This window comes from Equus quagga, chromosome 15 (assembly GCF_021613505.1).
Source record: "Equus quagga isolate Etosha38 chromosome 15, UCLA_HA_Equagga_1.0, whole genome shotgun sequence".
In the NCBI taxonomy this organism is placed as follows: domain Eukaryota; kingdom Metazoa; phylum Chordata; class Mammalia; order Perissodactyla; family Equidae; genus Equus; species Equus quagga.
The window spans coordinates 72,581,706-72,594,870 of record NC_060281.1 but is presented as its reverse complement, the minus strand read 5'-3'; the positions used below and the strand labels follow the sequence as shown (position 1 = coordinate 72,594,870).

At 52.7% G+C, this 13,165-nt stretch overlaps 1 protein-coding gene across 2 annotated transcripts in view; it reads right to left on the bottom strand.

Annotated features, from left to right (window-relative positions):
- Positions 1–13,165, bottom strand: part of CUX2 (cut like homeobox 2) — a 236,497-nt gene that overhangs the window by 86,005 nt on the left and 137,327 nt on the right. For both annotated transcript variants that reach the window (XM_046640742.1, XM_046640743.1), the window contains exons 2-3: positions 3,929–4,039; positions 347–394 (exon numbers count right to left, since the gene is read on the bottom strand). In XM_046640742.1, coding sequence (XP_046496698.1) covers positions 347–394; positions 3,929–4,039 — 159 coding nt within the window. The remainder of the gene's footprint in view (positions 1–346; positions 395–3,928; positions 4,040–13,165) is intronic.

Below are 13,165 nucleotides of genomic sequence, written 5' to 3'. Positions count from 1 at the left end.
AGAGCCAAGGGCACCGAGGGCAAACACCTCTGATCTTAAAGACAGGAAACTAGCCCGGAAGGCGAGGTGCTTAGTTCAAGGTCACAGATGCTGTGTGGAGCGGATCCAGCGTAAGGCTGGGCAAGGTCTAGGGAGGGGACATTTCCTGGGATCGGACACTGGGAGCCCATCAAACAGGGCAGAGAACCCATCACACTGGCTGATGTGGAGGGCACGGGGCAGCGTCAGCAACGGGAAGTGTCTCCCAGGCTTCCAGATGCTGCTGCCTCCTCTGGCAACCCCAGGTGGGACAGGACAGGGGGGACCCGGGAGTATTTTGTGACATGCCGTGGGCCTGGGGTCTTACCTCAGCTTGGAAGCTTTTTAACACAGGAGCCACCATCTCTCTGATTTCCTGAAAAAGAGATCAGTGAAGAGTTCACCACAGCGCCAGGCGGGACCCCCCACGGCCCCTGTTTGCAGCTCACTGTTGTCCCCAAGTCAGTATTTCCCACATGCGTCCTGGGGGACCTGTGCTCCAGGGCATTGTATCAGAGTTCCCCAAAAACACACCTGCGCACAGACACACACGCACCAGGGGGCCCAGCCCAGTCAGACTGGGACCCAGCGAGCCCAACAGCAAGTTTCTTCCCTGCAGGGCTGTCTGCAGCCTTTCACACAACGCTGCATGCTGGGAACTTCTGGAATAGGGAGAGAGGAAGCAGCATTTCCCAGACGGATTCGATCCCGGAATGCTCCTTCGTGCAAAGTGCCTTGTGGAACAGGGGGTCCATCACAGGACACTCTTTGGAGCAGGGGCTGGAGAGGCGGCCCCAACCCTCCACATCCAGGGCCATGTCACCAAAGTCCCTCTGTGAAAACCTTCTGTCCCTTAGGCGTTGCTCAGGGGCCGTCCCTTTCAGGCTGGCATCTCGGCTTCCCCACCCAGCGGTCCCCGCCAGCAAAGACTGCATTTGGCATTTTAGCAACATGACTGTGCTCCTCTCTGCTTCCTCACCAGAGTGTGCAGTTTATGGGGACTCGGCTGGGTCCCCCCGCACAGCATCCAGCCCAGAGGAGGGGCTCTGTGAAAGTCTGATGAACTCGGTGGCAGCGGGCTGTCTTCAGAGGGGAGCCTCCTATTTCGTGCCTTTGATAAGTGACCTTGAGGTTCCCGGCCCCAAGGGCTGCCCTGGTGGACTTCCATGAGTCGTCCCCAGCATGAAAGGCTCCTCCTCAACCCTAAATGCTCCAGTTTGCTCGGAGACCACAGCCCACAAGAAACCCCACCGAGAGGAGGAGCCCAGGGGGCTTGAGAGAGTGGGAAGGGAGTGGGCAGCAGGGAGAAACAGGGCAGGAAGAGATGGGCAGAAGAATACACAGGTTCGGGGCAAGAATAAGTCCCTTAATTATGAAATAAGGTTGTGCTGCTTCTGTCCCTGGCAAAGATCCTTCTCCTGGGTCCTGGGTGCCCTTCCTGGCCGATCGGTGTCCCCAGGGCTTCTCCGCTGGGGGTCTCCAGGAGTGGCACAGGGAGTGCACCTGTGGACCTGGAGGGTCGGATCACAGGAGCCACGGGGCGCGGGCTGAGCAACGAAAGGGAAACGCATAGAGACCTAGGTCGCAGGTTGTGACCTCAGATGCCCACAGAGGCGGGGTGGGGGGAGTGGACAGAGGGATGCGGGGTGGGAGGTCGTGTGGAAAGTCTCCAGGAACACAAGCACCATGTAATGGGGGTGACAGCTGCTCAGCTCTGTCTGATGGCTGCCACGTGGGCACGGAGCCTCGTGTGGCCAGGTCTCCCCAAGAGGCTCAAAAGATGCCAGATGTCTGGGTTTGGGGTGAAATCCTCTGAGATGCTAATCGTTGGTAACTTCCCGTAAAATCTGAAAGACTTTACAGACCAAAGAAAACATATGGGCAGGAAACCTCTGGTCCAGGTTCAGGAAACGTTGGTGCTGGAAGGGGCTCAGAAACCACCTCCCCAGTCCCCTGAATTTACAGAAAGGGAGACCGAGGCCCGAGAGGGTGGCTCAAGGTCTCGCAGCGAGTGGCACCGCTGGAATCCGGATGCAGGTCCACAGACTCCACACACTGGCTCTTCTCACAAGCCCACACTCAGGCGAGTTTAGGGGATTCAAATCTGAGGGCCGTGGCAGGGTGCTGGTGGGACTGTGGGCCCATGCCGACCGTTTCTAGAAGCCCACCGCTCTGTCTGCTGAACCCCCAGGGGCAGCCGAGCAAAGGCACCAGCGGGAGGTGAGCTGGGCACCAGCCAGATGACGTTCTTAAATAAAGCCTTGGTGTGACTCTCCCCATCAGGAGAAACCAGTTCCAAAAATGAGTATTTTCAGAGGCACGACTATAATAGGAATGGAAACTTATTCTCCTAATTACATAATTGCATAATTATGCAGTATTAAAATTATGTAAGACGAACTCGGAGGCCTAAAACCTGGCCTGGATTTCCCTCATCACCTGGGGGCTCCCACGTGGCCTGGGGGAGGAGGACGAGGCGGAGGGTCTGGGCTGACCAGAGACAGAGGCCACGCAGGGCTGTGAGGTCTGCGGCCGTTCCTTCTCTGCTTCCCAGAGACGGGAGAGTCAGACGCAAAGCTCCTGGCAGCCTCATTCTAGGCAGAAAAATCAGTCTGAGGACCGAGCTTTTCTCTGCTCTAAGGGGGAGAAGGATCTCGAGCATCGCTCTGCCTGGTAGCTCCCGGGGTCCAACCAAGGGCTTGAGTTGGCCTTTCTGAAGCCGGGACACGGGGGACACGCTCAGATCTGAGATTCCTGCCCCTTCTCCAAGCACACCCTCCCTCGACTCTCAAACCTGGTTCCTTCCAGACCTGCTCCGTGGACAGGTTCTAGCTGGATCCTGCTTCCCTCTCTTGCCTTGAAGAACCAAAGACATTTCTGACTTGTGTGGGGAGGATTTCAGACGAAGAGACTGACCCCCTGTGCTCGTGGCAGCCCAATTCCTGGGTACGTCTGTCTCTTCTCCATCTTTCCATGGCTCCCTCCTCCCTCAGCAAGATGGCAACAGGACCCCCTGGTGATCCCAACAGGCAGAGTGGAATCAGCAGCTACTGGTCTGATCCCTGGTCTGATACCTCGGGAATGCCGGACCCCCAACCCTGCCCCACCCTCCTCCAAGTCCAGCTCAGCTGTTAACCATCTGCTGACCGCAGACACGCACAGCTGGCTTGGCGGGCAGTCGGGGTCCCTGTCTCCCGTCACGGCTCTAATGGGCCACATCCCTGCCAACAGCCTATGGAGTCAGAAGGCTTTATTTTTCCTATTTGTGTTTACTCTCATCGTTTTTTTTTTTTTTCAAATCTGAGAAGCAACAGGGGGCTGATAGAGGAGGAAAGGAATTCACACATTCAACCCTGTAAAAAACAGAAGCAAGTCCTTTCTAGTCTCTTCCCCCGGGGGCCTTCCATTGCTGGACCACCTGGGAAAGACAAAGCTGGTGGCCGGAGTCGTAAGCAGGAGCAGGAGGGAGGAGTGAGGCCGTTTCTGGGGGCGGGAGGCAGTTTCAGAGACGGAGATGGAGGGAAGGACGGCAGAGAGGGGTGGAGACGGCAGCTGTGGTCTCCCCGACACCAAGGGGAAAGCAAACAGAATCAAGAACTCCAGACAAATCATCTTTGCCGTCAAGGCCAAGAATCTGACTTGGCTCCGGATGTGAGGGGGAAATGGGTGTTTTATGGAGCCCTCAAAAACAACGACTTCAGAGGAGAAGTGCTCTGCCCTTAGTCCAGGCAGCACCGCCAAGCGCCGCTATGGGGAAACGCCGAGAGGCTGGGGGCTGTAATTTTTCTTTGCGGCTAATTAGCTTATTTTCTTGTTAGTCACTCATGTCTACAGTTTTCAAAAGATAGTTTGAACAGAGAAAAATCTGCATTCCTACTGAGTTAATTCTATAACAGCAAATATACTGTACCTCAGGTACATTTTTCTTAAATTCCCGGCGGAGTTCAATTAAATGTTTATGAGAATGTTCACTCTCCTCCTGCCGTGCAGACAGCTCAGAAGCGACGGAATTAAGCTCCTTCTGGAACAATAAAAAAAAAAAAAAAGGAGAGAGAGAGAAAAGAAAAAGATTTTTTTTCCTTCCTTTTCCTTTTTAATCATCACACAAAACAGGATTCTGAACAAGTTTTCTTAACTTACAAAGCTGAGAAAAGATAAGATATTGACTCCCGGCACAAATGAATAATTTACTGAGGATGCAACTGAAAAAAAAATCCAGGACAGCTTTTTTTGCTCATCGAAGTCGGGCCAGATCAATAATCTCCCCATAAAGTTGGATGGAGTTGATTTTTTCATCTCTCCCCACCCCCCTGCCCCACCTCTTAAATTTCCAACGGAGTGATGGCATAAGCTTGTCAGTAACTGTAGAAAACATCTCCAAACCGTGTCAAAATAGTAAAGTGCGGCATATTGTACGGGCATATTATAGTGCAAGAAAGTGCTGTCGACAGCTTTCATATATCAGAGGTGGGATCTGTTCCAACTATGACTTACTCACACTTAAGGGTTCATAAATACGCCTTTTAAGATATAGATGGCTTTTTAATTTCAGTAGATTTTGGAAAAATGAAGGTGCCAATGAGAAGTAAGCTGACCTTTTGTATATCCTGCAATAAATCATTTAAGACTCACTTCAAATATAAGAAGTATTTCATTGAAGGCTCTTGGATTCAGAGGAAATGGATTAGAAGGTGCCCTGCCAGCTTATGTGCAATGAAGGCATCAGACCAGGTTTTTACAGGATGTACCATCGAGGAAAAAAGAGAGTGAGGGGTGGAAGGGCAACGCTGCAGCTCACGCCCGTTACAGACAATGTCTACTGGTCGCACATGTATATTCGATCAATCATCCCTCTGGTGGCTTTCTTCACTTTAACGGTGGCAGTTTCACAAGGGGAGCACAATTCACCATGAGTTGTCATGGATTTCATTTGCATAATTCAAGAAATGCTCTGTTTATGTGGTCTGCTGCTTTCTTGCACCATCCCGAGATGGGCTTTTTTTCTGGACCATAACTCGAGGAGCATTTCTGTATATATCACCCGATTATATTTGCAGCAATCAAGCCCCATAATTTCCTAAATCCGGTGATGCAATAAATTTCTGCAATCAGATTTATTAAAAACACACACGCAGATGCGAGAGCGTATTTCTAGGGTGAACTCTTTAATCTAACATATGTACGATGAGGCCCAGCACCGTGTTGAAAGACCCCATTTGTCATCGCTAATACGCATTCATCTTGCACACACAATGAAACACTTTTACCATTAGATAATGAAATAAAAGTACTATTAACCCGCTGCAAATCCTTTTCCTTCTAAGAGACGAAATGCATGGTAATTGTCTTATATCATGTCTGAGAGTCGGTAAATCTGCTCCACAGCAGTTCACCATAGCACCATAAACCTTGCATCCATCGGAGGCTGGAGAGCTCACCCCAAGGCCAAGATAAGTGTCTCTGCCTACGGAGCCTTTGGGAGAAATTGGGGGGGGGGGGGGGATTTCTATTCCTGGAGAAATGTCTACCCTCTTTGGAGAAGGTCCAGGCACAGAAGGAGGGTTAAAACAGAGGGAACGCGGCTGCAGTGCTCTCCAAGGTGCTGAAAAAGTCCATGCCGCAGCACTGGGTTCACCTACTAGACGGTGCAGGGGCCTCTGGTCCAAACACCCTGTGGAATTTTGAGCCAGGTGAGGAAGAAGGCGTCGTGAGAGAGAGAAAAAGAAACAATTTTTGATGATCTGCCAAGGTGACAGAGCAAAAAGGGAGACTTCTGGTTTATCCTCGTTTGAAAATAATAATTTCCAATAAAGATACCACAATCGACCACGGCCAAAATATTGAGTGACTGGGGAGAGGTCTGTGTTTGCAGCAACAGGACTGATCAAGGGTAGACAAAACAGACCAGGGGGACAGCCGGGCGCACAAAAGCCCACTTGGCAGGAGAGAAGGGCCAGAGCGTCATGTCAGCTTCAGCTGCAGCAGCATGCTCACAGCCTTTCTCGTCTATCTTGAAGACAAAGATGTGGTTTTTACATTGCTACAGGACAAACGGAACTGGGACTTGGGCTGACATCACTCGGTTTTGGATTATCATGGATCCGACGCTGCGTTCTCATCTCTGGGGTCCTGGCCTTCCCTGTACCACAGCAACCAGTATGCCCCGTGGGGGCTGGACTCGGAATCTTCATTCGAAACATCAAAACCCAGGTCTGAAAGCAACCCTCAGAGCAGGCTAAGTCCAGCTGCCTGATGTGCTGCACCGGACATGTGCTGCTACGCCAGGCGACAGCACCAGCTCCCTCCACCCGGACCTGCCGGGCTGCTGGTGGGTGCAACTCTGCTGTGTCCACACTGAAGACAGAGCAGAGGCAAGACCAGGCTGGGAAGAGCAGCAGGCCCCCCAGCCCCGGCCCCACCAAAGCCCAGCCCTTCGTGTCTTTCCTGTTCCGTCCTAGGGGAGCAGACGATGTGACTGGTGTCCATGTTCTTCTCAACTTCACCTAAGTCTATGCTTATCTTTTGACCCCAAATTCTTGCCGCATTTTTACAGCAAGCACACTAACAACAATAATCATAAATAATATCATAACTACCATTTATTGGGTGCTTACATGTACCAGGCACCATGCTGAGCTCCTCACATGCATCATCTCATGTAACAAACACATTAATGTGTCTGTAAGGCGAGTCGAGCAGGAACTAAGAGATAAATTACAGTCAGTTCTAATAATTCAGGTGTGGCTTATCTCCGTGGTGGATTATAAAGGCAAAACTGCAATGCCTGCTCTTCATGCCGCTTCTGCTCCACCCGCCCCCAGCAGGCGGAAGTTCAGGGAGCTTGTTTTAAACGCTATTAATGCGTAAAGCGCCAAGCACAGTTCTGTATGTTCAAGAATTGTCGGCTGATATTAATCTGATATTTAGATAACCTGAGAGGTCAGAAAACACGCCACTGGATCAGCGATTCTCCGAGTTCTGGATTTCAGAAGTCAGTAAAAATCTTACCCCCCACCCCCCAAAAAGCGGGTGACAAACTACTGACAGGTTTGACTCTATCAAGCAAAGACATTAAAAACCACGCTCTCCCACCACACGAGACAGTGTATTTGAACATCAACAAAGCAAGAGGGCCAACGACAGAAATGACAAGAGTCTTTTAAAATAAACACATTTAAAATAAAAAAGCTCACAGCACTATGTTTATTTTGAAGGAATGGAAAAAACTCTCAAAACCTACACCAGCACTAGTCTGAAGTTTTAGGAGTGAGTGTCTGAACCATCGCGCACATACACGCCTAGCGGGGCCTCTCCTTTGAGGATCAAGCAGAACTCCCAGCGGCCCTCAGCCTCCTGCCCGTGGGAGCCACGACTAACGCAGCCCCAGACTCTGGGCCAGGCCCAGGCTGGGAGGAGACTCATCTGATTAACCGGCCATCAGCGGCAGACAGACAGCCCGGAGCCCGGCGCAGACCATTCAAATAATGATCACCATAAACAGCCCATTTGCAACTAAAAAGAAATAATTTTAATGAGCTGGAAGCAGATGATGGATGCAGCTGAGGCTGGGCCAAGGCGCAGAGAGAAAGGAGGCTGGAACTGAGCGGCATGCAGGACCAGGAGCCGCAGGAAGCAGCTCGGGTTGGGGAGAGAGCTATTCTGCCGGGATCCACGGCCCCGCAGCTCGCCCACGGAAGGGGCCCACTGCCCCGGAGGGCCCTGGCTCCGGGAGGGTCTGCCGTCAGTGTGCTGGGCCACCTCAGGGCCTAGACGTCCGACGCACCCAGAGTCTCCAAACACACGAGCCAGAAGGAACTTCTGAGGCTGTCCAGTCCACTACTGTCCAAAGTTCAACCACATATACCCCTCTGCACGCATTTTGCCATATTGATATTCCACCTGAGTTACTATTTTCTTAGTATGTATCTTCAAATTGACTCCTATTTCACTCTTTTTGATTGAGATATGCATAGGTCGAAGTTCTTTTTTTTTTTTTCTTGAGGAAGATTGGCCCTGAGCTAACATCCATGCCCATCTTCCTCTACTTTATATGTGGGACGCCTACCACAGCATGGCTTGCCAAGTGGTGCCATGTCCGCACCTGGGATCTGAATCAGCGAACTCCCGGGCCCCCGAAGTGGAACGTGTGCACTTAACCGCTGCACCACCAGGCCGGCCACATGACTCCCTCTTTTTTTTTTTAACCTAAATAAGTACATTTGAAAAGGAAAGTTCTTTTTATCACTAGAGAATCCTATGCCATAAACAGATGGTAGCCTTTAAAATAAAAGTACGACGGAAACAAAGCATTGCTGTCTGTCTTTGTTATAAAAGGGGGTTAGCAAGCGCCGCCGAGGTGTTAAAGCTAGTGCAGCCCCACCCAGAGACTTTCTCCTCCAAAGAAAGAGAAGGAATGAAAAGCACCGAGAAGGGACGGCCGTCCCTCCTGACCTGAGTCCATCCTCTCTAGAGCCAGCGCTGCTTACTGCTCACAATCATCCCACCAGGGGGCGTATGCCCCATACTTCAGCAAACACTAATCGGACCTGACTCGCCCATTTTAAAGAGGAGGAAACTGAGGCACAGACAGCTTAGGCTACCTGTCCAAGCCACGGAGCTGGTTAAGACATTGGATTTCCTTGGAGGGGAGGGTGGGTCTTGGGTGGGGAAGGAAGCCTGTTGGTTAGCTATGGGGAGGCAAGTGGAACATTCTGGGTTCCACTGTGTCCCCAAGCAGGAGGGTCTGCGAATCTCACGAGAAGACCTCGTTTTGAAAGAAATCTAACACCTGATCCCAAAGTGTCAACTATGTAGAAAGCTTGAGCCAGATGCTGTGTTCTCTTAGGGGAGACACACATAAGACACAACCTGAGTTGTGCACATGCTTGTCGGTTTCCCCAGCACACACTCACCCTCTTCTCAGCTCCACAGACACCCCCACACTCAGACATGTCCCCCAGTACCAACTCGAGAAGAGATGTCCTAAAAAGGATGCAGTGACTTTGGGGGCTCAGGGTGAAGAAAGCGAGGACCTCAGGTGTCGCCACACTTTGAAGGAATTTCACGAAGGGAAATACATATATGCTCCTCCTCCTGCTCAAAACCTGCCCTTGGCTCTCGACTGCCCTAGGACAACCTACACTGATCCAGGCGTCGCTGGGTCCCTGCCGGCCCCTCCCATCTTCCCCTCTCCTTGTTTCTTCCCCAGCCAGACTGAACTCCTTGCAGGAATCCAAATGCACCAGGGTCTCCCAATTCCACAGCTCCACAGACTTCATCCCTCAGCCCAGGTGACCTCATTCTGTCTTTGTGGCTGATCTGACATCCTTTTGTCTTGGCTTTAATGTCTCCTCTTCCAGGAAGGGTTCCTGGACCCTCCTCTCCAAGTCTAGGCATCTCCTTTGTGTCCCTGTTACACCTTTCTGATAGCGGCCATCAGATTTTATTTTTTAAAGCCCTAGAACCTTTTCTTCAAATGAAATATTACACAGAAGTTCCTCATAGAAAACAAGAGCTCATGGCTGACATTTCTACATGCTTGTTATTATATATGTGCTAATATTTATGGAGTGCACTAGGCACTTTATGTATATTATCATCTGTAAGGATATGTGGATGAAGTGACAGCTGAGGTGCCAGGCCAGGCCTGAAGAACTAGGATGAACAGTGATTATGGGTTCCAGTATAGTCACCAACTCCCCCAAACACAAACATGGAGCAGTGCTTCCTCTTTACTGCAGGGAGATGCAACCAGAGGTGCTGGACACTTGTCCACCCATGCACCCATCTATCCATCCATGCATCCATCCATCCGTCCATGCACCCATCCATCCGTCCATGCACCCATCCATCCGTCCATGCACCCATGCACCCATCCATCCATCCATGCACCCATCCATCCATCCATGCACCCATCCATCCATGCACCCACCCATCCATCATCCACACATACACCCATCCATGCACCCATCTATCCATGCACCCATCCATCCATCCATCCATCATCCATCCATGCACCCACCCATCCGTCCATTCATCAACCATCCATGCACCCATCCATGCATGCACCCTCCCATCCATCCATCCATCCATCATCCATCCATGCACCCACCCATACACCCATCCATCCATTCATACACCCATACATGCATCCATCCATCCACCCAATAGATCATCCATCCTCCAACTGATCATCCATTCACATATTCCTCTAACTGGTCATCCAACATCCATCTATCCAATCGCTCAGTCAGTCATCAATCCATCAATCCATCTAATCATTCATTCATCCATCCATGCCTCCATCCATCCATCCCCAACCAATCATCCATCCAACTAATTGCTGAGCCCCAATTCTGTACCAGGCACAGTGCTAGGCTCTGGTATGCAGAGACCAAAAAACACAGTCCCTGTCCTTGAGGAGCCCATAGTGCAGTGGAGGAGACAGACAGACACGTCACTTCTAATTCTCCGTGGGCCTAGGTGCAATACGAGAAATACGAACAAAGTGCAATGGGACACAGAGAGCGAGGTTACCACTGTGACCGGACAAATGGGTGAGGAAGGTGCGGACATTTCACCTGGGTCCGGAAAGGATGAGTTTGACAGATAAAGGAGCTCAGCATCTCGAGCAGAGGGACAGGATTATTGCGACAGCCCCCTCACTGGTCTCCCCATTCCTGTCTTTAGTTTTCTTCCCCTTAACACGCATCACCACCAAACACACTGGTATTTTACTTACTTATTTTATTCACTCGATTAAAAACTCTGTGAGAGCATGACAGAGACTTTGGTCCTTTCTTCCTGTCATACCCTCCGTGCCCTGAACAGTGCCTGATACGTAGTAGGCATGCACTCTAGAAGTGTCTGTTGGTCACATGAATGAATGAATGAATGCTGTGGCAGAAGCCATGAAAGAGGCCAGCCTGTCTGGGGAACAACGACATGGTTCAGAGGCCACAGACCTGCATCCAAGTCCTGGCTTCAACACCTCCCCAGCAGCATGACCTTGGACAAGTGACCCGGCCTCAGTTTCTGCATCTGTAAAATGGGGATAAAAACTTGTGCCACAAGGTTATCGTGAGGATCCCTGGAGAAGAAGGCCGGAAGCAGGTGAAGTGCTGGGCTCGGTGTCTAGGATCTCCCGTGTTAACACCCTTCATGGAACGTCATCCCCTAGGGTGGGGACGGAGCTGTCTTGTTCACGGCTGCAGCCACGGGTTCCAGCTCAAGGCCAGGGGCATAGTGGGCACCCAATACACATTTGTGGCTGAATGACTGTTGGCAGACAGAAGCATGAGAAGTCCTTTGTGGCAGGAGCAGGGTGGAGCCCTCTCTGGGGAGCCAAATGCCCCCTTCCACATCTCGGGTCCATGGAGCCATTCAGGGCTTTGCCACCAGAGTCCCAGGCAAACACTGAGGAGGAGGGTTCCCGAGGATGCTGTGGGGCATGGTCTCAGAGGCTGCCTCTGGGAGGGGGCTAGGGGATGACCTGGCATGGAGGGCACATGCTGGCCTGCCACGAGCAAGGAGACAAGACAAGACGGATGGCTCCGCAGCCCGCCGAGATGAATAACCGAGCTGCGGTTGAGAGGCGGCCCGGGGTACCAGAGCCATCCATCACTGCCTGCCCCGTATGTAAATCTCAGATACCAAGACGTATTGGGCCAATTATCCAAGGCCAGGGCAGGGGCGGTGCCTAGGAGAATCGGTTCCCAGCCCAGCTGGCATTCCTGTGCTCCATCAGCTGGGCCAGGTGACAGACAGCTCATGCCAGGTCAAAGAGCCCATGGAGGGGAAGGAAGGCGGCCAAACCTCGTGGCCTGGGTGTGGGGGAGGCTGCCAACAACCGCTCAGTGCGGTCCCAGGGCAGCGATAACAGGAATGCAGGAACTGCCCACAGGGGGCCTGCTCGACAAACCCGGTCCACACCAGCCGGCGCGGAAGTCCGTTTAATTCTCCCACAGCACTCGGCCTGCCGTGGGCTCTGTGGGAGCATCTGCTGGGGAGCAGACGACTGGTCCTATGACACAGGTGCCATTTCCCACATGCACCTGCAGAGAGACAGAGCCACCGGCCAAGGTCACACAGCTGGGAAGTGGCATCCTGGGGACCTGAACCTACACCTTTCTGGGCTCTTTCCTCCAGAGGTTCATGGGGCCACCTTTCCCTGACCTGTCTGTCCTCTACAAGGACTCGTGTGGCCTGAAGACCGGAGGGAGGCTAGGCCTGATCAGTCTGTCTGTGCGCCTGTCCACCCACCCACTCACTCAGCTGTAATGTGAGTGCCTCCAACGTTGTCCAGCACGAGCCAGACCCAGGTCCTGCCTGCCTGGAGCGTTCAGCTACATGGGGCGCAGACGATTAGAACCATGGTCCACCAGGCCGACCAGCAGCCCCGGCTTCCAGAAACTCCAGGCGGCAGTTTGCTGTCAGCTGGAGGCAGGCCAGCAGCCGACACCGGGCAGGCAGAGCGGTTGGCGCGTGGACATCCTCGCTCGCCGGCTCTGTGAGCTCGGGCCGACTCCCGGCCTCTCTGCACCCAGGAGTCACTGCTGTCACGTGGAGTCACGGTGTGCCCCTCTCAGAGTGGGCAGGAGGACAGGCTTGTGGCCGGAGTGGGTTCAGGCTGCAGAAGGGGCCAGAAGGGCAGGCGCTCAGGGACCAAGGCTGGTGCTCGGGCACGGCCGCTGCCAGCGCTGAGGCCCAGGGCTGCGCTGGGGGCATCGCTCTCACCAGCAAACCCTGTGAGCTCGTTCCAATTATTTCTGACCCTCCCTGGTGGGTGACCACAGCAGCCTCCTCACAGGGCTCCCCACTGCCCCCCTCGCTCTCCGACAGTCCTTCCACACGGGGCCGCCACAGGGATCCTGGTAACCCTAGGTCACATCCTCTCTATCCTCTGCTCAGAACCCTCCCATGGCTCCCACTGACTCAGTGAGGCCGTAGCGCTCACCAGGGCCCCAGACGATCCCTCTCTGGCCTCAGTTCCTTCTACTCCTCGCTCCCTCTCTTCCAGCCACGAGGGTCCTCCTGGGCTCCTGGAAACACCAAGCACATTCCTGCCCCAGGGCCTGGGCGCTGGCTCTCCCCTCCGCCTGCGATGCTGTTTTCCCCAGAATTGCACGAGGGTCTCTCCTCTGGGTCT